General features: G+C 37.6%; 1 protein-coding gene across 3 annotated transcripts in view; it reads left to right on the forward strand.

The window, feature by feature from the left end:
• The first annotated feature begins 533 nt into the window (after window positions 1-533).
• The window catches only part of GATAD2A (GATA zinc finger domain containing 2A), a 477,099-nt gene continuing 450,465 nt past the window's right edge, over window positions 534-27,167 (forward strand). Inside the window, exon 1 of one of the 3 annotated variants that reach the window (XM_053702923.1) lies at window positions 534-866. Coding sequence is in view for 1 of the 3 variants with exons in the window: in XM_053702921.1 (XP_053558896.1) it covers window positions 10,548-10,673 (126 nt within the window). In the remaining 2 variants the exon portion in view is untranslated. Of the gene's footprint in view, window positions 867-10,409; window positions 10,674-27,167 lie in introns of those variants that run through there. The other 2 variants (XM_053702922.1, XM_053702921.1) reach the window with 2 other exon arrangements.

Raw genomic sequence — 27,167 nt, forward strand, 5'->3', positions numbered from 1 at the left:
GCTTCATGCTAAGACGTTCACATGATTGATGATAAATATATTTCCAGTTGGATTTATTCATTTTCATTCTGCCCTTACTAATAGATCTTTAGTCATACTAATTGGCTTGGGACACATCTGTCCACTATTATTCGTTATTTTGTATTGGGGTTATCTACGTGTATACACTCAAAATGTCTGAGTTTTGGACTCCATCCAAATTAGCATCATTTATATGACGTTGAAACCTCTCAGGGTGCATTATGGGACAAACCTACATTGCCACTTTAAAAAATATATCGTCGCCTACAAGTCGCTTAAACGTCATCAAAATAAGGTGGATCTTGAATCCTATGATTGACATCACTTTTTTCCCACCTATCGGGTTTAGTTAAAAATAAGCTCCACTTGCCGTTAAATCCAATAGGACGCCATCTTAAGCTTTGATTTTTTTCATTGGTGTAAATGAGAGTAGCGTGTTAAACCCCTCCCTCTAGGCGTAACAGAGGCATGTAGTTGGTTGGTAGGCCTGTCAGTCGGACAACAGCTACACGGAAGCGTGGTACCGGTGCGATAATCTGCCTAGCAACCACGAAGCCGGCTTTAAAGCGGTAACTTCAGTACGTCCTGTGGATAGGGTTCCCGCCCGGTAGCGTGAAGCAGAGTCCGGTGGACTCGTAGTACCAGGGGACGGGACTCAACGAGGGTCTCGAGTTCTACAAAACAAGGCTGACCCCAGAGATCACCACGGAGTCCCCGAGGCCCCAACCGGGGGAGGAGTCGATCCCCCCCGCTGAGGTGAGAACCGGCGGGAGAGCAACGCGGCCTCTGAGAGGTCCAGGGACAGTTGGCCGAGAGATGCTACACTGGGTAGCTAAGTGCTTGGGGTAATCCATTATAAGTATAAAAGTTTATGGCTCTCTGGCATTTAATGGGTTAAGGGCCTCCACGAACACAAGGCCAATTCCAAATGTATAGTATGCACATACCTAGTATGTGGCCTTGTAAAGCGCAACAATGGCATGCTCCAACATGTAGCGTGCTCTGTACTTTACAGAAGTCCATCAGGATTCAAAGGAGGACTGGCATCATATACAATTACTGTAATTATGTCTCACTATAAAGTTAACACAATTATTTCAAGGGATCATGCATAGAAGCTAAATTTAGCAAATCATGGCGATTTAGGTTGTACTGTCAGCACTGCTAAATACTGAACCTTTCATTCTGCTACACACACGTATGTAAAAATGCACAAATGATGATTTTCTAATTATGGGGAGGAGTGGAAAGATCACGGGGTATATAAGTAAAAACCAGGGGTCCAATATATATTTTCAGTCTTTGTAATGGGTATTAGTCTCAAGTGCATGAATTTAAATGATCATTTTTACATTCTTTCCTCTCACTCATATAGTCAAATTCTAATTGAAACTTGTCTTTTTGGTCTGTTAATTGCTTTTGAGTGTTACCATTGTATATTGCACCTATGTTTATAGTACAGATGAATCTATTGGTGCTTTACAAATAACACTTTATTGTCATACGTTATTATTCTGTATTAAGGGTAACCTCTCATCTTGACTTCCTGTAAATGAAACCATCATAGTTTAACTTGATCTAAGTGAAAAATGTTGGTTTATCATGTATAAAGGTTTTTGCTTAACAAGGTTCACACATGGTATACCATAGCAGGTACCTCTGTCAGAGCAGTGCTTAAAGAGACATTGACATTCACTTTAACATTTTTCTGTGCATGTGAAGCAGAGCTAGATATTCTTAGTGCACCAGCATTTTTAAATATTGCAGCTGCTCAGAGTGTCAGTAGGGCATGTATCATGTCTGCAATTATCAAATTGAGTCATTACCAGGTAAAACAAGCACCTTTATTCTCTCTGAGCAAGTGGTATATTTTAAACTGCTGGCGCACTGCATACTTAAATACTTTTGAAACTGTTGTAACTTATTAGAAGCATTTTTTTTGCTAGTACATGTATATTAGAAAAATGCTGGAATATACCTTTTTAAATAGGTTGTCTTTCATATGAGGTCTTGCTGGTATATCAGTGTACGTCTTTACCTACTCACCTCAAACTTAGTCAGAATACAGTAATTACTTTATAAGAACATTATGTAGTTTACTGTGTTTTTTTTTTTAAATGAGTCACAAGAACTAGAAGTTGTTGCAGGTATATTTTGTTTAAAGAATTTGTGCTGTATTATGATGTGGGTATAGATGCTGTAGTCAAATACTGACCTTTTTCAGTTTGACATCTTTTTAGATAGGAATGATTTGAATTAAGGTTCATCACAAAGTAACATAAGTCACCCTTTGCTTGAGATATGGTGTTCTAACTATTTATATATGTTTAAAAAAGTTTTGTTAGTTTTTTTTTTTTTGTCTGTTTAATTCTTTGTGTAGCAGCCCCTGTTGCTGTGTGTGTGTATATATATATATATATATATATATATATATATATATATATATATATATATATATATATATATATATATATATATATATATATATATTGTATTTCACTGTGGACAGCCTTAATCTTTAAAGCCAGGGAGGGATTGTAAATGCATAGAAAAACATACAATATCAGAAGCTGTCCCCTGGAATTCACTGTCCCATCCTGGGTGTGGATTTTTTTTTTTTTTTTTAATTGGAAGGATCTGTGTCTCCCCAGTGTCACACCCTTTCCGTGGGCTCATAGCTCACGGAGAGGCTGTTTCTGAGTTGTGTATATAGAAGTAGGTGTCTAAGGCTGCTTCTACTTTCCTCTCAATGTCCTAATACCCTATCAAGAGGTAAACCCACTAGTGAAAAGGTCAAAAGTGTCTGCCTAAATATGATAATCTGTATATATTTGTATTCAGTGTGATTGTAAACCTGTCTGGTTTTGGCACATTCAAAAATATGCTGTAACTTCACTTTTTCACATGGATTTCACAGGGGCTGTTTGCATATGTTCATGTAATATTTTAGATTGTTAAAGCAAGGCACACACTATCTCATTGTTTTAGTATCTGGTAGAAAATAAATTAACTGGCACAGAACTCTTAAGCAGAACTTGCTTATATGGAATCATGCTATAGACATGGATGGAGGTATCCTGCTGAATGTAGGCTAATTTGTATCAACTGTGCTGGCCAATGCAGCATTGAGATGTTAACCTTATCAATGCTGTATTGTGATTTTTTTAAACATGATTTCAATCCTGAAGGAGAGGCGTTTGAAATAGTTGCTGGGTGATTTCAGTGCAGAAGAGGTTAAGGAATGATCGACAGTGCTGTCTGCTCACAAAATGGCCGCAGCCAATGACGTCTGTCAGAAGGGTTAATGTGCTTAAAGTACAGCTAGGTGGCTTCTGCAGAACTAGTCACAAAAGATGTTCACTGCCAGCTGACTCTGTGAGGCAGCGTGGGAGACGTACTTCCTGCAGACCCAGCCCTTCACTGCCCCTTATTTTATTTAACCACCCCTTTTCCCCACCCCTATTAACTGCTCCCATTCTGGTAATCAGTAGTAAGCAGGAAATATGAAAGGACATTTCCTCTTAACTTTGTACCATGGGTTGTTAGATAAGAGTAATTTTATTTGTAATTTTTATAATCAATGAGACTGGCAAACCTTTTCTGTTAACAAGCGTTAATCAAAATTTAAATTTAATAGATTGAAATATTATGCTATAATGAAATTGCAGGTTGCGCCTCTTTAGTCACCAGAAATTAAAGGGCCACTACACCCAAAATCTTTCTTTCATGATTCAGATAGAGAATAGAAAATTAAACAACATTACAATTTACTTCCATTATTTATTTTGCTTCATTTTTTAAATATCCTTAGTTGAAGAAAAAGCAATGCACATGGTGAGCCAATCACACAAGGCTTCTATGTGCAGCAACCAATCAGCAGCTAGTGAGCATATCTAGATATGCTTTTCATCAAAGAATATCAAGATAATAAAACAAATTAGATAATATAAGTAAATTAGAAAGATGTTTAAAATTGTATTCTCTTTCTAAATCATAAAATAAAAAATGTGGGTGGCATGTCCCTTTAACTAGTTATAATTTGTGAGGTACGTAGCATTAGGGTTGGAATTTTTTTTTCTTCTCTCTTTGCAGTAAGATTTTTATCATGTTTGTATGTGTATGTAAGAAACTGCCGCTGTCATCCTTGGCCTTTGTATGTGATACATTTCTATAAGTTATAAACAATCATTTTCTTGACTCATTAGCTTCTACTCCCTCTTAAAGGGACACTGAACCCAACATTTTTCTTTTGTAATTCAGATAGAGCATGCAACTTTCTAATTTACTCCTATTAATTTTTCTTAGTTCTCTTGCTATCTTTATTTGAAAAAGGCATCTAAGTTTTTTGGGTTTAGTACTCTGGACAGCACTTTTTTATTGGTGGATGAATTTATCCACCAATCAGCAAGGACAACCCAGGTTGTTCACCAGAAATGGGCCGGCATCTAAACTTACATTCTTGCATTTCAAATAAAGATACCAAGAGAATGAAGAAAATTTTGTAATAGGAGTAAATTAGAAAGTTGCTTAAAATTTCATGCTCAATCTGAATCACGAAAGAAAAATTTTGGTTACAGTGTCCCTTTAAGCATGTTAGTTACATGAAAATAAAATATCACACGCTACCACTTTTTGTTGGCGTGCAAACTTCACATTATGGTGGAATCTGGAACTTTTCTGTTATGTTATTTTGGTGGGAAAAAAACATAATATTGGAAGAAAAGTTGCAATATTTATTCCAGCATCTGAGTATTCTTCCTCTTTTCAAAACAATAGCCCCACAGATGCTTCTGCTGTCCTGGCTACTTAACATCAACCAGAAGCCTGGCTTACAAAGCACTCTAAGGAGTCAAATTTCAGTCATATATATGTCCCTTCCCCCATTATCAAATCAGCTAATTGGAAGCAATAAGCTGTTGGTACAAAACTGTATATTGGATTTCAGGGATTTGTCTCAAACACCTTGCAAGTTAGCAGGACTGACCTTTTATAGGAATATAAGACAAGCTGAGCCATTTCTTGCTATCTTGTAAGGGAGAAATAAAAACATGTAAGCCAGCCATATTTGTCCCACACAGAGAGCCCTTCTACCTGCTGTAAAACTGCGTTCACTCTATTTGACCCTATGTTGTTAACCTCCTAGTTCAATATGAAGACGCCATTTGAGTTATAGTAATTCATTAAATGTAGCCTGAACGTGAAAGTCTAAAGTTTCAGAGCTTCTTAAAATTTTACAATTTGCTCTTGATATGCGCTGTAAAAATTGTGGTCTTTACATTTTGTTTAACCAAAAGTGATCAAATCTTGCACTCGGTGCCCACCAACAGGCCAGAGGTTTTGGATCTGAATTAATTATTTTTGTTATGCTTTTTTGCTGTGTCAGTGTGCATTTCAATTTTTACTAATTTGTTTACATTGGAACTTTGTTCCAGTGTAGACAAACAAGTCCATGCAGGAAAGAGTTAAGGGACAGTAAAATCAGAATTTAACTTATATTATTCAGCTAGAACATGCAGTTTTAATACATGTTCCAGTTTACTTCTGATATCACATTTTCTCTTGGTAACCTTGTTGAAAAGAAATGCACTTCTGTGCGCTAGCTGCTTATTGGTTTTCGGACTATCATTTTGTACTAGCATCTTCTCCCAGGATTTGGGTTTGACTCCCCCCCCCCCCCCCCCCACCACATTCACAATAATATTGTGGTGATGTAGGAGTGTGATTTTTGTTTAACCCCTATATTGGGGTTGGATGGCTATGTTTACAATAATAAATAAAATGACCTAACAAATAGAGCCTTTTTTGGTTTAAATTCTAGATATCTATATCCAGAAACTCTTGACTGGCTCCTAAAGAGTTTAGCTAGCACTAAAAGTTGAAACACATTTGTCAACTCCCATCTTCAGCATACATACAAATTGCTGTGGTATATGCATCATTGATATGCTGACCTGCAAATCAAACTTCTCTCAAGAAGTAGTAACCTACCTAATCATTCTACTCATTAAAGGGATATGAAACCCCAAAATGTATTTTGTGATTCAGACAGAGCACATAGTTAGAAAAGTTTCCAATTTAATTATATTAAATTCATTCACAAGGTCTTCTTTGTTGAAGAGATACCTAGGTATGTATCTGGAGCACTACATGGGAGGAAATAGTGCTGCCCTCTAGTTCTCTTGCAAATGGATAACATTCTTGCCAAACTGCTGCCTATATAGTGCTTTACACTTGCATGCTCTTGAGTTTATTTTTTTTCAACAATAGGTACAAAGAGAACGAAGAAAATTTGATAATAGAACTAAATTAGGAAGTTGTTTAAAATTGGATGCTCTGAGATCATTTTTGGGTTTAATATCCCTTTTAACCGTAGAAGCTCTAACATTAGATAACTAGGCCATCTTGCCCTGGAAGTCTGTTGTTGGTGGTGTTATATTTATTATTTATATGTAAAAAGAGTGTACAGGTCTGGTTTCATGAATATGTGTACATAACGACTTACAATCTAAAGTTTTTGCCTTCCTTGTTTGGATTTATTAGGGTGTCATTTCAAAATTGTCCATCTACAATAACAGCAGAAGGTGATCATGTACAGCCATTCGAATGTAGCCTTTCTTGTGGGGTGGATTGTTGTGAGTTAAATGGTCCTTATATTTAGTCATACTGTTAAAGGGATATTTCGTCTCTTACATACAGTTGGCAAATTCTAAACGTCCTAATCCATATGTAAAATTGTTTCTCTTTGTTTGTCTTTTTCTTTTCTCGTGATGTGCATCTGTTGATTCATTTGCTCATTGAATGCCAAATATGGCTGTGGGCAGTGCCATTTGGCTCTTTTCAGTGCTAGATATATTCATGTTAAAGTGCAAGACACAAATATCTGGATTTGCACAGATCTTTGTGTGTTGCACTTTTACACAAATATATCTGGCCCCCCGAAAAGAGCTGAATGCTGCTGTCTATGGCCATATTCAGCATTTGTTGAGCGAACAAATACACCTACCATGTATTTTCCGTGCCAGTTAGTCATTCCTCTGTGCTAAGTGCCAAGACTAAAGACTGTGACACACTGCAAGCAGAGCGACGAGCAGCGTGTAGATGCAGCTGTGCGCGCTCAGTGTGTCCAGCCTTTTCATCTCTGAGCACTCTGCTGCGTCAGGTCGCGTAGCTAAGCGCTCAGAGATGAAATATTTGAACTTCAGAAGCGATGCGACGCGGAGCAAAGCAGCTGCTTTGCCTCGCGCCGCATCGCTTGCAGTGTGTCACAGCCTTAAAGGCTGTGACACACGCAAGCGGAGCGGCGCGCAGCGTGTAGATGCGGCTGTGCGTGGTCAGTGTGTCCAGCCTTTTCATCTTGCACTTCATGAGCACTCTGCTGCGTCAGGTCGCGTAGTTGAGCGCTCAGAGATGAAATATTTGATCTTCAGAAGCGACGCGAAGCAGCTGCTTTGCCTCCCGTCGCATCGCTTGCAGTGTGTCACAGCCTTTAAGGTTCAATTTTTATGAGTGGCAAAAGCTTTAGAGCCCTTGTGGGTTCTGAAACGCAAGTTGAAGGGACACTGTACCCAAAAAAATTATTTTGTGATTCAGATTGAGCATGAAATTTTAAGCAACTTTCTAATTTACTCCTATTATCAAAATTTCTTCATTCTCTTGGTATCTTTATTTGAAATGCAAGAATGTAAGTTTAGATGCCGGACCATTTTTGGTGAACAACCTGGGTTGTCCTTGCTGATTGGTGGATAAATTCATCCACCAATAAAAAAAGTGCTGTCCAGAGTACTGAGCCAAAAGAAAGCTTAGATGCCTTTTTCAAATAATGATAGCAAGAGAACAAAGAAAAAATAGGAGTAAATTAGAAAGTTGCTTAAAATAGCATGCTCTTTCTGAATTACAAAAGAAAAAAATTGGTTACAGTGTCCCTTTAAGAAGCAGACGTCATCTGGTTGCTGCTTTTTAATCTATCTGGCACTTTCGAGTTGGTATAGTTTAAACACCCTGAACTCATTTGTTTTGGGGTGATTTGACGGGCCCTCTTGCACAAAGACATCCTTGTGGAATGTTAAAAGCCAGCAGTGAACGTACAGAATCCTCTGCCCAATCACCGCGATCACAGGTGAACAGGTTCTCTATTTAAGAACCTTGTCCATCCGTGATATAATAAATGGGTCCCTAATGATGGAATTGGTCTGGGCCACATTCCATTATGCTCATCCTTATGCTAATGACAATTCTTCAGAATAAAATACGGCTATAATTACATTTGAAACCCATTGCTATTAATTATATACTACTCAAATGTACTAACTTTGGTACAAAAATTAATGTTTAAAGGGATACTAAACCCACATTTTTCTTTCTTTCATGATTCAGATAGAGCATGCAATTTTATGCAACTTTCTAATTTAATCCTATTACATTTTTCTTCATTCTCTTTGTATCTTTTTTTGAAAAGCAAGAATGTAAGTTTAAATGCCGGCCCATTTGTTCTTGCTGACTGGTGGATAAATTCACCCACCAATAAACAAGTGCTGTCCAGAGTTCTGAACCAACAATTGGCTGGCTCCTTAGCTTAGATGCCTTCTTTTTTAAATAAAGATAGCAAGAGAACAAAGAAATTGATAATAGGAGTAAATTAGAAAGTTACTTAAAATTGCATGCTCTATCTGAATCATAAAATAAAAAAATTGGGTTCAGTGTCCCTTTAAGCAACTTTCTAATTTACTCCTTGCTATCTTTAGTTTAAAATCAGGAATGTAATGTTTTAGAGCCGGCCCATTTTAGGTTCAGCACCCTGGATAGCACTTGCTTATTGGTGACTACATTTATCCAATCAGCAAGTGCTACCCAGGTGCTAAACCAAAAATGGGCCGGCTCCTAAGCTTTGCATTCCTGCTTTTCAAATAACTATAGCAAGAGAATGAAGAATTTTTATAATAGTAAATTAGAAAGTTGCCTAAAATTGCATGGTCTATCTGAATCATTGAAGAAGGAAAAAAACTCTGGTTTTAATATCCCTTTAATTAGGTATTGAAGATGGTGGAACTTTTTCAAATATTTAAAGGGCCATGATACCCAAATGTTTAAACATTTGAAAGTGATGCAGTAAAGCTGAATAGAAAGTATCACCTGAACATCTCTATGTAAAAAAGAAAGATATTTTACCTCAAAAGTTTCTCAGTAGCCACATCCCATTGTAAAGGACTTCTAAGCAGCAAATCAGTATCTCTGTCCCAGGACAGCCGAAGCGTTGAGCCTTGTGCACTCATGTTATTTCCCTATTCAGTGTAAGGAAGTTTAAAATGAAATCTCATGAGATCACAGTAAAAGAGCTCATGACCTCAGCACTGCTGATGCTGATTGGCTGCTGTTCACCTTTTTTTTTTTTTTACCTGCAGCTGAGTATAACTTTTTACACAGAACTTTACTGAGCTGAGGAAATTGTGAGGTAAAATATCTTCCTTTTTTACATAGAGATGCTCAGGTGATATTTTCCTGTCCGCTTTTTACAGTTATACTGCATCAGTTTCAAGTGATTTAGCATATGAGTATAATGTCCCTTTTAACATTATTTTATTTTTTATTTTTTTGTTCTGCTGAGGGACGCACAAAAACCCTACACATGCCCTTTACCCATCGCACATGCAATGATGGCTCATGTTTCCACACCTGGCCTTTTTGCATGGTTTAACCTCCCTTCATGGGGCTATATAGACAAGCTTACTGTACAGTAGGGGCATGGTGGAAATGAAAGGGAGATAATTTAAAAGAGCAGCCCTTTTTGTTTAAAGAAACTTGTTACTTTTTTTTGTTTTACGTGAAAAGTGTTATTTATTTTGAAATGCTATAGAGCCTACAAATCAGTTACACTGACATTAGAAAACTTGAACAAAGGAGCAGGACCCTTTGCATTACAGAATGATCATAGATTTACATGGAAAATTGACAGTGCATTTGGAGAGATTGTTTCAAATTATTGTGAAAGTGCCTGTTGGAAAGTTGTTTAAAATTGTATGCTCTCTGAATCATGAGCAATTTTGGATTTTATGTTCCCTTAAGACCTAAAAGGTCTGAACTAGTTTAAAAAATAAAAATGTGTAGAGCAGGAATAAGTAACACATTTACTGAATGTAACGTTAAAATTCTCTTTTGCCAAAGTGTTTATAGGGAGTGTACAGTATGAACTCAGATGGTTTGAATGTGATCTAGAGAGTTTTCAATTGCCAGCCGCTTGCCCGGTATTTAAATCCAACCTTTTTTCCCGTGTTAAGTGTTGTTTGTCAGCAACAAACGCTTACACAAATACATCTGATTCTGCATATCCCCTATGTGGGTTGCTTCAGTTGGGTAGTGGGCGGAGTGATCACGGCCCTGCAATCAGCGCTCTGCCCACATGCTTTCCCGGGGCACACGCTCGTCCTGCCTGGCGTCTGCTTTAGGACCCCGCTCCCATCGGCTAGTTTGGGGGTATAGATTGATTAAGAAGCTGGGGTGCGCATGTGCGACAGTGGGCGGCCGGAGCCTCCATGTGTAAGAGGCGCATTATTTGGCAACGTGAGCAGAGGCCAGGACTACCGGGGAGTCGTGTGTGGAAGGACCCGGTGACAGAGGCCTCAGCCCGGCCAGGCCCCGCCGACCCACCCCTACAAGCCGTAAGTTAGACGCTGACAGAAAGATCAAACTTTACCACATTCGAAAGACATTTTGGGATCAATCAAAAAAAGTTGTATGTTTTAACAATTTTATGAGCCAGCTGTCCCTCCTTGAAATGTGGGTGAGAATGATGTGAGACAGGCATTACTCAGCCCTTATGTTTACCTGTGTGATCTGTTCTTTGTAGATGTAGGAAATGCCCCTTTTTATTAGAATTTATGTGACAGCTGATAATACTTCTGTGCAATTGTATTTCCTGTTATCATCTTACAGATCCATTACAGAGGGTCAGTAGCCTCACCCTAACCTTGCTTTAACCCTCTCTTCTACCAAGGGAGGCCTGCAACACATTGCTTTCCCTTTGTGGCAGACAATTGGTTAACTCTTTAACCAGCTAGAAAGAGTTAATAGGAGGGTGTGGGATGCTGCTACATGGATGGGGGAAGGGGGGCATATACCCCTAAGGGAGGTGGGAAGTGTCCTGGTAGGTTAGGCTTAATGTCTGGTTTCCCCTGTGTAATGAATTGGGTCAGAAGTTTAGGCTTATTGTTAATTATATAGCGATCATTTTCAGCATATAATTTTTAAAGAAGGAATCGGTTCCTTCTGTTTTTAACTACTTGCTGCATACTGTATTATCTGGCATTTTATTAGCCAACCTCTTGGTCCAGAGATGGCTGCAATTAATTGCATAACAAAGGGGTTAATGGGACAGTGGTCTTCTGTGTTAGGGGTAAAGGTTACTTTGGGTCTCATTCACACACCCCCTTTCCTGACTGTCTCTTTCCTCCTGAAGGAAGGCTGAACATACCCTAATGCACTTAAGAGTCTGCATTTTTAATGTACTTTTACTGTAGCTGTTGTGTACTTCTGGGGAGGAGGCACAGAGTGGGAGCCAGTGGGTGAATCTGTGAGATTTTATCATGAGAAGGTGGAGGGGACAGGGAGGATGTCAGTGTGTGTGCATGATCATATATACTACTTAACCCTGCTGGCAGCCAGACTGGATTCAGTGTCATAATAAGAGTCTTCATCGTCCTCTATACCACCCCTTTTTATACTCTGTCCTTCCTTATATGCTAGGTGCAGCAGTCTCAAGGGTAGCAGAAGCCAGCTTTTCTCTTTTTTCCCTCTGCCTTGTACTTGCCTTTTTCCTGATTTTCTTTCTCACAGTTTATTACCCATTCAGTAATAATTTAGTTATTTACTAATATCCTCTGATTTTTCTTATATCAGTGAATATGCCATCTTTCATTGTGGCATACCATGAAAACTTTTCATAATGTTATGTCTTATTTGTAAAATTTCACTATATTGGGTATTGTGCAGTTTGAGGCAGAACTTTTTTTTTTTCCCACTTTCTGTGATGAGATTTCTTTAATGAAACATTTTCTGTAGGTCATTTTGAAATTAACACACAAAACTCACACACACTCGCTCTCTTTCTCACACACACACACACACACTCGCTCATGGTAGAATTTGTCATTTGTTTCTAAAAATAATAATAATAATAAAAAAATATACATACATACATACATACATACATACATACATACATACATACATACATACATACATAGTCCCGGACCACCGGCAACTTTTCTACAGCAGCAAGGAGCCAGTAGAGACGCCTCCTTCCCAGGCTCCTGGTTTATTGGGACTGACCTGCACTGTCACTAAGCGACCTACGGATTGTTTTACAAAAATCTTTGAGATATTGTTACCGGCGACTAATGAGTCCGATATGACTAGAGCAGTCTCACATGAATCATACTGCCCACTGTACCCGACTAATACTCGTGACCATATCCATACTGCCCACTGTACCCGACTAATACTCGTGACCATATTGGAACTTCACACGACCCTATATGAACTATAAACTCTCACTATGCTTCTAGAAAATGAAGCACCATTAAAGAACATAGGACTGTCCCTCACATTAGGCAGACTAATAAAATATATATTTTTTTTATGGCCACGAGTATTAGTCCGGTACAGTGGGCAGTATGTTTCATGTGAGACTGCTCTAGTCATATCGGACTCATTAGTTGCCGGTAACAATATCTCATAAAGATCTTTGTAAAACATTCCATATGTCGCTTTTGAAGAAAATCTCGATTTAAATCGCAATCGTGTTTTTTTTTTTTTTTTGTATAAAATCGCGATTTTCATTTTTGCCCATATCGCCCAGCCCTAAAATATATATATATATATATATATATATATATATATATATATATATATATATATATATATATATATATATATTTTACACAATTTTGTAGTATGTGTAGTGCATACAGTTAAAGTTAAATTGAGTGTTTTTTTTTTTTTTTTTTTTTTTTTCAATCCAGCAGTCTCATTTTATTCTGAGTTTTTAGCAGAAGTGTAGCTATAATGTAATGTGGCTAATAACACCATTAGTAACTGTACCTCTGCGTGAAAACGTTGGTTGCCAGTGTTTTTATCTCCCTATTTTAAACGTTTGGATTAGAAGAACATCTTTTACACCCCAATTTAAATCTTAGACACAGAATGCTAGGTCTCATGTAACACACATTAGCACCTTTTTTTAATTTTACATAAAATAATTAGTTTTTTAACTTTTCTGTTTCCTTGGCAACTATATTGTAGGGGAATTTCTATTTTGATCAAATCTTTAGTGGCTTTTTCAAAAGTTTCATTTAAAGGGACAGTATACACAACTCTTCATATAACTGCATGTAATAGACTACTGTAAAGAATTATATGCACAGATACTGATATAAAAATCCAGTGTAAAAACTAACTTAGAAGCTTCTTTAGCTCTGTTTAAAAGGTAGCTGGAACACCCACTGCAAGTGAGAAATAACAGACACTCCCCCCTGCCTTTGCATATGAAAAGACCCTTTACACAAACAGAAGCAAGCTGGAGTAGGTATACGTCAGTATTCTCCTAAATCTTTGGGGCTTTGTTAGGAGTCTGAAAATCAGAGCAATCTTATTTAAAAATAAGCAAAACTATCCATTTAAAAAACTATGCTCTATCCTATTCTCATCTACAAAACATTTTATGTAAAGAAAAGTCTAGTGTATAATGTCCCTTTAAGAACTAGCTTGTATCTGATAATTGGGGGGAAAAGAGGAAGAAACGGCACATTTAGTACTTTTTGATGTTTGTTACAAATACATTTTAAAAAATAAAAAAAATTCAACAAGCACAGTGAATTTTGTGCCTTATTGAGTTATAGGGCTTTCTTGTAATATTAAAGTGATGGTACATTTTACATTTGTCTAACGGTTTATGTTATAAAGTATTCTGATAGCTGTAGTTGTATATCTTTTTTTTTTTTTTTTTTTTTTTTTTTTTTTCCCATATAATATTGAATTACTTAGATGTTTACTTACTTTAGATTCCACTCAGGCATAGTTAAGCTCCGCCCCTTCTACTTCCGTGTATTTGCAGTATAATTTTAACGATTGGTTCTCTGGATGTTCTGTATAGAAAGAACTGTGGGCATCCCTGTCTTCAATATTGATGATGCGCATGCATTGCTTGAATACTATGAAGCAGCATGAGTAACGCATGCACAAAAGATGCATTTTTTTTTTTTAAAGTGATACATGCCAAAATGCCACGAATATGGTTGGCGAAGGGAAAAAAACGTTTTTTTAAAAAAAAGGTCTTAATGTCGGGGCTGCTGGAGCGTGCAATAGAAATGGAGCTGTTTGTACTCAAATACTGAAGTAAGCTTGCAAATTTAATGTTTTCATCACTAAAACTATTTTTTAATTTTACATCTGATGGTAAAGAGTATGCAGTGTGAATTTACCATCACAACTAAATAATATAAATAATAAAATATGATCCTCTATTGGTTGCAACATTCTTTTGCTTCTAATCTTTTCTCCATCTTCAAAGCATAATTTGAGGTGTGTAGGGCAATTTAAAGGGACATAAAAGTAAAAAATGAAAGTTATGTGTTAGACAATTATATGCAAGCAATAATTAAATGTGCTAACCCCTGCAAAAGGGGTTAAATAAAAGTCTGCTTCAGAGCATCAAGGCACTGCTGTTAGCTAGCTGGGAATTGTTCACTACATGTGTTCATAATGCATAGCTGCTTTGGAGCTGACTAACCCCTACAAAGTGATTAACCCTTTAAGGACACAGCTTTCAGTTTGCTCAATTGTTTTATGACGAAAATATTCCGTCATATGTCCTTAAGAGGTTAAGCAAACAATTGTATACAAGCAAAAGGGCAATAATAAAATGTCCTAACATATATTAGAATGTAATCATGTTTATTACTATGTCCAATTAAACGTGTGTTGTACTTGTTTGCATTTGCAGCTTTTTAGGTTTTGCTGTGCATGAGCGAGCCTATGACTGCAAATTTTAAGAAGCAAAAACTGCTTCTTAAGCCTCTTTCGCGCTGACACTCGCTTGTTTGGGTTGATTGACATGCCCTGCACAATTGGTTGCCTGAGAGCAGGGGGCTGTATTGCACAAGAGAATATGCTCACTTACAATCTTGATAAATGTTTCTGATAATTTGTGTGTATATATATATATCTATCCTGGCTTGTTGATACTAAATCTGCTGGGGGTGTTAAAGGGACAGTCAACACCAGAATTTTTGTTGTTTAAAAAGAAAGATAATCCCTTTATTACCCATTCCCCAGTTTTGCATAACCAACACAGTTATAATACACGTTTTACCTCTGTAATTATCTTGTATCTAAGCTTCTGCTGACTGCCCCCTTATTTCAGTTCTTTTGACAGACATGCAGTTCAGCCAATCAGTGCTCAGTCCTAGGTCACTTTACGTGCATGAGCTCAATGTTATCTATATGAAACGTGAACTAATGCCCTCTAGTGGTCAAAATGTATTCAGATTAGAGGCAGTCTTCAAGGTCTAAGACATTAGCATATGAACCTCCTAGTTTTAGCTTTCAACTAAGAATACCAAGAGAACAAAGCAAAATTGGTGATAAAAGTAAATTGGGAAGTTGTTTAAAATTGCATGCCCTATTTAAAACATGAGAGGTTTTTTTTTGGACTTGACTGTCCCTTTAATTCAATCTGTAGTCATTACTGTGTGTGGGTTTTGTCTGCCAAAACTTGCTGCTCTCTGTGCTTTAGCTGAGTTGTTTTACTACAAACACTCAATGGTGTATGTGCAGCATGGCATTCAACAGGTGCCAGGTACACTGCAACTACATGACCTGCCTGACCACACTGTAGGGAACTAACAAGAGATTTGTAGTTGTACCTGGAAATATGGTAGGTGGGCAGTATGACAGAGTGTTGAAGGCTAACGGTGCTAATCCTTGTATTCTGATTTAAAGGGACAGTCTAATCAAGATGCAACTGTCATTCAGATAGGGCATATAATTTTAAACGACTTTCTAATATACTTTTATCAAATTCGCTTTGTTCTTTTGGTAATCTTTGTTGAAAGCTAAACCTAGGTAGGCTCATGCTAATTTCTAAGCCGCTGAAGGTCACCTCTTATCTCAGTGTATTTTGACAGACGGTGCTAGTTCATGTGTGACCTATAGATAACATTGTACTCGCTCCCATGGGTTATTTATGACTCGGTACTGATTAACTAATTTGCAATTCTGTCAAAAGAACTGAAATAAGGGGGCAGTCTGCCAAGGCTTAGATACAAGGTTATCAAGGTGACAAATATATTAATATAACCATCTTGGTTATGCAAAACTGGGGAATGGTTAATAGTTATTTATCTTTTTATCCAATAAAAAATAAATTCAAGTCGAATGTCCCTTAAAGTCCCCCTGTCGCCATGGGATTGTTTAGCCATGGATTACTGACTTACAAGTCAGGTGGTGATTCTTACAAACAGTGCACCTGTTCTCTCTAGGCTGAAAGGGCTACTATCATTCTAAAATTTTTGATTAATTTACAATAACTTTCTAACTAACAGGGCTTGACAAATCCTGGGGGTAAAAGGAGCACATCATTTTTTACCTTGCCCCTAAAAGTGTGGGTTGAAGATAGAATTATCTCTGGTTAATTTTGCTATAAACATGTTATCCCCTGCTTCTGTTTAAAGGGCCACTAAATAAAATAGCTTTTTTCATCATTGACAAATACATAATAATAAAAAGACAACGTAATAGTACTTCTTTGAAGTAACCAATAGAATATTTTCTGGCATTTTTTTTTTCTCCTCCCCCAGTATCATGTTACAGCCATCAGCCAATTATAAAATGCATATATGTATATACAGGGTACTTCTGCACTTGCTCAGAAGCTGGGGTCTCAAAGTGTGCATATAAAAATGTCACATTTAATTTTGTGTTTAGTGGCCCTTTAAGACCCCATGATTGCACATAGAGCAGATTGCTTACCTGCGGTTTAGTGCAGTGGCATGAGTGTGCCTATCCAGGTACTTGTGAGCACTGACATAATACTTTGGTTCACAGATACAGTGATTGTACTTTTTAGTTCCCACAGCCACATTTAGCATTAAAGTTTTAATAATTCCACAAGTAAATGGGATGCTAATGGCTGCAGGAAAAGCTATGGTCTTGAACTTTTGGCTTGGGCTACATTATGACTGCAGGGGAAATAAGGTTTATTTGTGCTAATAAATCTGGATGCTGGGCCTAGGTTTTTGAGGTGCTACGTATTGCTGAACAGTGTGTGTGTAAACCATAATAATCACTACTTGCATATAAACAAACCATAACTAACCAATTCTTCATCTAGGTATTTGCCATTGTTTTGATTTGTCTAAGTATAAATGTTTGCTTAGCAGTATGTGTACAATATTCAGATTGCACAAGTGGACTACTAGATGTATGTGAAGGTCACACTGGGTCAGATTTAAGAAAGTATGGCAGACAAGGGAGGACATCTTTGTCCTTGTCCGCACGGGTACCTGTCTATGCATTTACCATTGCTGACTCCTGCTGGCTGTCAATCTCCCCAGTTGGAAAAGTCTGGTGGTGGTGGTGGGGGGTTTGACGTACGCCACATAGCAAGTGGAGAAGTAGTTTAAGAAGCAGAGGTCTGATCACTGCTGCTTCTTAAATTTCGGGTAAAGGTTCACCTATGCGAACCTGCAGCTGATGGTGCTCCGACCCCTTGATAAATGGGGCTCATTGTGTTTTGTTGCATTGGACAAACTACTTTAGGCAATGTGCACAGCGAGGTAAATTCAGGGGATTAACTGCATATCATCACAAAGGTATTGGTTTAGATATTAAAGGAATAGTCTAGTCAAAACTGAAATAAAAATGGGCCAGCTCCTTTGCTTGCATCCATGCTTTTTCAAATAAAGATACCAAGATAACGAAGAAAAATTGATAATGGGAGTAAATTAGAAAGTTGCTTAATCTGAATCATAAAAGTTTAATTTTGACTAAACTATTCATTTAAAGCATAATTTCACTAATACATGAGACATTGCATTCAGAGCCGCAGTGAAAGATTATAGCTTAAACATTGTTGGTATAATGTAAAGGGGCCGATTTACGAAAGTGCGAGCGGACATGATACAATGTAGCATATCATGTCCACTGCACATAGATAAATGCCGACATCATACGCTATCGCTGGCAATCTGCTGTTAGCAGGTGGTGTCAATCACCACGATCGTACAGGATCAGGCGAATTGATGTCCGCAGGCGGACCAGCTATGGAGCAGTGGTCTTTATACCGCTGCTTCATAACTGCTTTTTTCTGAGGGGCATCAAGCTCCATTTGGAGTTTGATAATTCGGCCCCATAGAATTTTTGTTTTGGGATTCTAGAGTATGTTGTTTTTTTTTTTTTTTTTTTTCTAGGGTGCTAGTTCTCTCCAAGTCATCACCTTACACAATAGATACAAGAAAGATCAACTTAATAAGATCATGTGTTGGCAGACTTGTAGCTGTTCACATTTCTTTTTTGCCTACATTAGACCTGGTTTGAGGGTTTGTCCATTGCCAGGCCTAAATAAAGGCATTTGACTGAGTTTTATTTATATTTTACTGGATAAAGCAGAATCATAGTTGCCAGAAAGTGTACTCATCAGAAATTTATTTTTGGCTACTAATATTTATTGGGAGGCACATACCACTTACACTTGTCTGGGTCTTACAAAATACTTTTCTGTCTCTTATTGTTTACTACTTCTTTTCTGTTCTATGTACCTGTGTCCTTTTGTGTTCGTTCCTTCCTCATGTTCCCAACACTACAGCATGTGGAAGCTCTTTACAAATACTTGATAATAAATATCTAGGCCTAGTTTACTCAAAATTCAATTTACAGCAGTCAGACTTCTTAAAAACAGGTTGGCTGACATAAAGGGATATTGTAGTGCTAAAACTACATACTGTCCTGACACTGTAAGTCTACATATTTTAACCTCATTTGTGCATTGCAGAGAGCTGCTGGTACTGAGAAGGCTGTTGAGCCAGTCGGTAGTGGCAGTTGCATGGCTTTGCCAATAACTGGCTATGTCTGCTTGGCATTCAGCTATACTTTAACACAGACTTGCAGGTTCACCACTGCTAAAATGTAAATGTTCTGTAATGTAGAAATTACATCCTCTATATTTTTGTTGATGTCCCTTTAATCCATCCAACATATCTATATATATATATATTTTTTTTTAATTAAACTCCCCCTCCCAATTACATGAGTACTGAAACACATGCAAAATTAATGTGGTAACATTTTACATAATTGGGAACAATAATTATACACGTTCTTATGGAATACGGTCATGGAGCAAACTGACGTATGTTCTGGTTGGAATTAGCAAGTTTTCATCCTTCATAAAGTCCACTTCCTGTTGATGTGGCAAAGCATCTGAGAGAATGATGAGGCTACAAACACCTGATTGACCTACATTATGTCCACACATCATGGATCACACGCCTACTACACTCCATTGTTCGTCTTTGCAAGGTTTCTTTCAGGTTGTTGCTTGGTAACCATAGGGGGTGGGGTCTTAACTGACTCCCTCATGAGATATTAGGAGTCAGAAAGGTTGAGGGTTGTGGAAGTTGCAGCTAATCCCCATATGGGCACTAACCAACCATTGTTTCAGCTTAACCCCTTATTGTAAGGCTGATATGCTATTAGAGAGTTTAATGCTGTTTTTACTTGCAGTATGAAAATTTATTTTGTATATAAAGTATATTTTGTTGGCTATAACATCCCTGCCATAACTAAACCTTGCTGTGTGAAACTTCCTCTTTCTTTTTGGCAATATAAGATATTAGTACTGGTGGAAGGAAAACGCCAGTGAACTCAATTATATCCCTTCAAACTAATGTTGCCTCTCTGACACTAAACTCACAGGGACTAAGAATACAGTCAAACGGGACTGCCATAGTCTCTGATCAAGAGTTTGACCTCCAGCTCATCGAAGTGTTCTTTATATGTTAAAAGTATACCAAAGGGAGTTGTAGTTTATTTCACCAAACACTTTCACTTGGCTCTCTATGAGATTTGATCATATTTATGCAGCAGAGTACAATCTAGACCACATTTTGGACTTAAAGGGTTAGGAAGGTCAAAATTGAAATGTGTACGGGTACATTGTCATAAAATTCATTAACTATTGTGAGGGCCAGATTACTGGTGGTGGCGTATATTGTGCCTGTGAAGACTTAATTTTTGCCTTACAATCCATTACAGACTCTCTGAGAAGGTGTGATGTTTGAATGTTGGTGCGTGGCCCTCTCAGCATATGTACATATGCCACTAATAAAAATAAAGGCTATTTTTTTTTTTTTTAAATGTGCATATACCTTCCCTTGCTCTTTAAATGTTTGAGCTGTCTGTCTTTTAGTGATATTTATTTTTGATCATTTTTATTTTCCGGTCAAATCACCCTTATCTGCCAATGTTTGTATATATTTTATACATTGTTGCTTAGACTGCTGCCATAAAGTGCTAAAGACACCTGAGTTTATTGAATCCTTCCTAGGTCTACCATTCAACCAACTAATATTTGTTCATAAACATAATTTGAAATTAACAATTGCTGGCTCTAGCTAAATCATGAAGATTCTGGGAGCCACTGGTTCCTAGAATTTTACCCCTGGCTCCTAATTTTTTTGTTATTCTCCATATATCTATATCCAGATACCACTGCCTGGCACCTAAGTATTCATACAGGCCCCTAAACGTAATTTAAAAAAATATTACAAAAAAATATTTGTGTGTACATTTTTTAACCTGGCTCCTAGATTTTTAACATATTTGAGTACTGCTTTTACTCATCTATTGCTCCTGTGCCTGTATTTATCAAGGGGTTAAAGGGGCGTGAAACTGAATCCTTTAGTTTTTTAATTTTATGGTTCAGTTAGTGAATACGCTTTTTAAACTTTACAATTTACTTTTTCAAATTTTGCTTTATTCTCTTGGTATGCATTGTTAAAGAAGCAGCAGAGCAGCACTGGGAGCTAGCTGAACACGTCTCGTAAACCAATAACAGGCATAGATGTTCAATCACCAATCATCAGCTAGCTCCCAGTAGTGTGCTGCTGCTGAGCCTACCTAGTTATGCTTATCAAAGGATACCATGAAAGCAGAGGAAATTGGATAATAAAAGTACATTGAAAAGATGTTTTGGTTATTCAGCTGGAGCATTCAATTTTAAACATCTTTCCAGTTTACATCTATTTAATTTGCTTTATTGAAAAGCATACCTAGGTAGGCTTAGTAGCGGCAGTGCACTACAAGGAGCTAGCTTATGATTGGTGACTGTACATATGCATTTTGTCATTGGCTTACCAGGTGTGTTCAGATAGCTCCTAAAGGATATCAATGTCCTTTTAATTTACTTAGTCTAAATATTCCTGATGTCTGTTTTCAAGCATATACATGTCTATTTGAACCCCCCCCCCCTTATCTTTATTTCCATTAACAGTTTTCAGTCAGGTTTATAGGGAATTCCTGAGGTATCAGTCTGTGAGTGTAAAAACAAAACACTTGTTGGGTTTCTGAATGTTTGACTCCATATACTAGCTCTTCAAATACTCTTAAATTTGTCCACTTCTTGGATCATAGCATTTTCATTTTTTTTAATGGAAACTTTGGTGTGTCTTATGTGTGTTTTATAATTTAAATGAGTGTTGTGTACACACAGGGTGAACCAAAGCAAAAAAAAAAGTTAAACACATTGCAGTGTTCTCTACAGACATGTTTGGCAGCCGGGTAGTAGTAAATCACTTTTGGCTATCTAAAGCACATGTTAATTGCATAATTTAACATTTATTTAATGATATCTGTGCAATAAAAATTTAACTTGTGTGTTTTTTTTTTTTTTTTTTTTTTTTTTTTTAAATAGTGGATAATTTTAGATTAATATTGGTAAAATGTTAGATTAATATTGGCTAAAAGGGTCATGGGGGAGAACACTGGCTGTTTAAATAGACATTTAATCAGGTTTTATTTAAAATTCAGGAGGCTACACGATTATTGAAGACACTCGTAAACCATTTGTTTTATGCCTTTATATATTTTAAGGCACCCACTTTGTAAATGGCTATATTTAGACTACCTCAAACATTAGGGGCCAGAAGTACATTTTTACAAGCTCTGGTTCAGTCACTTTAGCGTATGTATGAAGTTTGCATGCTGTCCCAAGCATGTGCTTGTAAAGTGTTATGGTAACTTACACTTTTTAATTTTCAAAAATATTTTATTTTAAAATGTACTTCTACCCATTCCCCATTTAAATCAAGTTCTGTTAGCTTTTTACTATAAAAGCTGGACCATAGTCTCTTAGTATTATGTGTTAAGTGTAGATTTATCTGCTTTGGAAATGGTATGGATTCCTTGCATAAAGCATTTTCAAGATCACTGGTTTTCAAACCTTTCAAGAGAAACAGTAAAGATGCTTGAATGTGAGAGCCTACAGTTCCCCTCAAAAAGAATTAAAAATTATAAATAAATATTGCACACACACGCACTGCTTTTCAATAGCAGTCACATGACTGGGAAAAAAAGTTGTTGTTCTGAAACGGTGTAAATTGAATATATATATATATATATATATATATATATATATATATATATATATATATATATATATATATATATATATATATATATATATATATATATATATATATATATATATATATATATATATATATATAATATCAGAGCAAAGACAGCACTCACTGGATTTAAGTAAAAAAAAAAAAACTTTTATTGAAGAAAGTTAAAAGCATAGTCCCATTTTCGGTGACCACAGACACCTTTGGACTTAAATCCAGTGAGTGCTGTCTTTTCTCTGGACTGTTTTTATATCTGACACATGCACCCTGGTGTATGCTTACCTCAACCTGGGGTTAAATAGTATAGGGCACTTCAGTTAAATTAAAGCACTACTCACTGACGGTGATCCGTTGTAGAAGTCAGGCTTGTGCGGCGGTCCTGGGCTGCCCCTCACTCATGTGTATCCATAGGGCTTCTGTGTATGTGAACTTGGCCTGTTCGCTCGTTGCCTGTGTATCCCGATGCTCCTTCTCGTCCAATCGCAGAACTCGGATGTCCACTACGTCACACATAGACTTAGTTTGTGAGTGACACGCTAACTCCACCACCACCAATTGGCTGTTGGGTCCTATAAGGCAAAATACTCCGGCACTCCACAGATTCCAATGTAACCGTCAAATTTAAATGTACAAAAAGATACAAGAATCTGGGGCCAAAAAATGCTGCTTGTTAAAATCCAATACTTTATTGTCCAATAATTAAAAGCAATTGATTAAAGGGACACTGAACCCAATTGTTTTCTTTTGTGATTCAGATAGAGCATGCAACTTTCTAATTTACTCCTATTCTCAATTTTCTTCATTCTCTTGCTATCTTTATTTGAAAAAGGCATCTAAGCTTTTTTTTTTTTGGTTCAGAACTGGGGACAGCACTTTTTTTTATTGCTGGATGAATTTATCCACCAATCGGCAAGAACAACCCAGGTTGTTCACCAAAAATGGGCCGGCATCTAAACTTACAATCTTGCATTTTAAATAAAGATACCAAGAGAATGAAGAAAATGTGATAATAGGAGTAAATTAGAGCGTGCAATTTTAAGCAACTTTCTATCTGAATCACGAATGAAAATATTTGGGTTCAGTGTTCCTTTAACCCTTTTGAGTGCTAATGACGGCTCTGAGCCGTCAGAGTTTCTCACTCTGGTGCTAATGACGTTTCAGAGCCGTCATAAGCACTCTCCCACCTTGAGGGAGATTTGGGGTTGCTACCCCGGCGATCGTGCCTGTAAAGTGACTGGCATCGCCGGGGCTTCATGTGATGTGACGTCACGCGCAATTACGTGATGTCACCGCGCAACTTTATTTATACTTAACAATGTTAAGTATAGGAGGATGGGGCATGCTGCTTAGAAGCCTGTATCTCGGGCATCTAAGCAGCTACAGACCCCCAAGACCCTTTGTTGGAAAGGTAATGGCCTAACCTTTCCAGTGTAAGTATTGGGGGTCTGTAAAAAAAAAAAAAAAAAAATTTTTTTTTTTTTTTTCAAAAATAATAATAAAAAAAATATTAGCACCTAGGTGGGAAATGGCTTAGCAGCCAAAGGGTTAAAGTGCAACATGGAAGTAAATTAAAGTATTGGATTTTAACAAGCAGCATTTTTTGGCCCCAGATTCTTGTATCTTTTTGTACATTTCAAACCTTTCCCCAGGCCTCCCCAAAAGGCCAGAGTTTTGAGGATATTTGAACTGGAGCACAGTTGAAATAATCAGCTGATTAGTAAACATGGTTATTTTACCTACTCTCCCCCAAGGTAATCCTGAAAATATGTCCTGTTAGTGAGGCCTGAGGACGGGTTTGAAAATAAGTGCTTTAGAGAATGTAAGCTCTAAGTAACCACAGTGTAGTATGTTGCTATTTGTAGTTTAGTTAAAGGGACATACATAGTAGCATATTATATATCCACAAATACATACTACCTTTGAAATGATTTAAAACTGTTTAAAATGACATTTTGTTAGCAAACATTGAATTGTTTTTCTGTCCCTTGGACCTACTTTTCACAAAAAAAAAAAAAAAGCAGCGCCTCTTAAAGGGCTATTATAGTAGACAAACGGATCATGTAGTTTTTTTGCCTATTGACCCTGCAAAGGGTTTAAACACACAGATGTTCACCGTGGGTCTTAAGCAGAACATCTGTGTCGTGTAGCTAGCACTGCTGATTGGATCACTCGTGGGTTCTGCTCGGGACCTGCAGTGCACGTGGGTCCCAAGCAGAACATCTGCTGTGTGTTTAACCCCTTTGTAGGGGTTAAATACACAGTAGTGCAGGGTTGATAGTCAAAAAATTACATGCCCTAACACAGCGGTGCCAATAGGTAGATCGGGATCTACCAGTAGATCCCGAAGACTTCAACGTCAGTGCTACTTTTGTCGTCAGGATTAATCTGTTGTATCTTTATGCTTTTGCACATCCATGTGTCGCTAAATCATGCAACCTTAAAGGGATAGGAAACACATTTTATTTTTTTCCATGGTTCAGATATAGAACAAGGAATGTTAGCTCAGGAGCCGGACCATTTTTAGTGGGTAGATCTCATTGAGCTGGTCACTTTGAAAAGTAGATCCCAACACACGAAAGTGTGGGCACCCTTGCCCTAACAGATTAGAGCATGTAACTTTTCAACTATAATGACCCTTTAACTTATCTCCTAATCAGGCCAACTAGAGACAGATGTAAATGAGCTAAACACTTTAAGCGATAATAAACTCTATCTTTCTCCTACATTGTGTGTCCGGTCCACGGCTTCATCCTTACTTGTGGGATATTCTCTTCCCTACAGGAAATGGCAAAGAGCACACAGCAAGAGCTGTCCATATAGCCCCCCCCTCTGGCTCCGCCCCCCAGTCATTCTCTTTGCCGCTCTGAACAAGTAGCATCTCCACGGGGATGGTAAAGAGTATGTGGTGTTAGTTGTAGTTTTATTTCTTCTATCAAGAGTTTATTTTAAAATAGTGCCGGTTTGTACTATTTACTCTACAACAGAAAGTGATGAAGAGTTCTGTTAAAAGAAGAGTATGATTTTTAGCACCAGTAACTAAAATCCATTGCTGTTCCCACGCAGGACTGTTGAAACCAGAGAACTTCAGTTGGGGAGAACAGTTTGCAGACTTTCTGCTCCAGGTATGACTAGTCTCTTTCTAACAAGACATAGTAATGCTAGAAGACTGTCAGTTTTCCCTTATGGGATCGGTAAGCCATTTTCTTAGACTCATAACAGAACGAAGGCTTATAAATGGGCTCTATGCTGGTTGACACTATTGGGGGCTAAATCAATTGATTTATATCACATTTATATGACTTTTGGAGTGTTTTGTGACTTTGAAACACTTTTGGGAACGTTTTTATTACGCCTGGCAATTGTTTAGACGCCTAATCTAGTCAGGAAGGCCCCTTCACTCTGGTATGCAGAGGGAGGAGGCCTCATTTTCGCGCCTCAGTTGCGCAGTTACTTCTAGAGGCAGTGCATGCAGCTTCATGTGAGAGGGTCCTGTGGCTACAAAAACGAACTCAAGAAGGCTTATTTCTGTGGTGAATAACCCCCAAGGAAGGTAAAAGCCGCAGCAGGGTCTGTGGCAGGGACTGTAGTGTGTCTAAACCGGTAAATTGAACAATTAGCTCCGGTTTGCTCATTTAAGGGGTTAGAGACTTGAAATTTGGTGTGCAATACTTTCAAAGCATTAAGACACTGGGGTGCAAATTTTGTAAAGATCGGATATTTTCTTCATAGTTTTTCAAACATTCAGAAATAAAGTGTACTCTTTTTATTATTTAAAGAGACAGTAACGGTTTTGTTTAAAAACGTTTTTATTGCTTTAATAGCCTGCCAAAATCTGTGTAACATGTCTATACCTTCAGATAGCATATGTTCTGTGTGTATGGAGGCCAAGGTGGTTCCCCCTTTAAATGTATGTTCAAATTGTGCCATGGCGTCCAAACAAAGTAAGGACAGTACTGTCACATTTAATAAGGTTGCCCAAGATGATTCTTCAAATGAAGGTAGTGGGGATAGTTCATCATCCTCTCCTTCTGTGTCAACACCAGTTTTGCCCGCGCAGGCGATACCTAGTACATCTAGCGCGCCAATGCTTGTTACCATGCAGCAATTAACTGCAGTAATGGATAATTCTATAGCAAATCTTTTATCCAAACTGCCAGCATTTCCCAGAAAGCGTGATTGCTCAGTTTTAAATACAGAGGATGAGCAAGTGGGCGCTGACGATAATTTATCTGTTATACCCTCACACCAGTCTGAATTGGCAGGGAGGGTCTGTCTGAGGGAGAAATTTCTGATTCAGGAAAAGTTTCTCAGCAGGCAGAACCTGATATTGTGGCATTTAAATTTAAGTTAGAACATCTCCGCGCCCTGCTTAAGGAGGTGCTAACTACTCTTGATGATTGTGACTCTCTGGTGATTCCAGAGAAATTGTGCAAAATGGAGAAATTCTTAGAGGTCCCTGTGCACGCTGATGCC

This window comes from Bombina bombina, chromosome 2 (genome assembly GCF_027579735.1).
Source record: "Bombina bombina isolate aBomBom1 chromosome 2, aBomBom1.pri, whole genome shotgun sequence".
Lineage (NCBI taxonomy): Eukaryota > Metazoa > Chordata > Amphibia > Anura > Bombinatoridae > Bombina > Bombina bombina.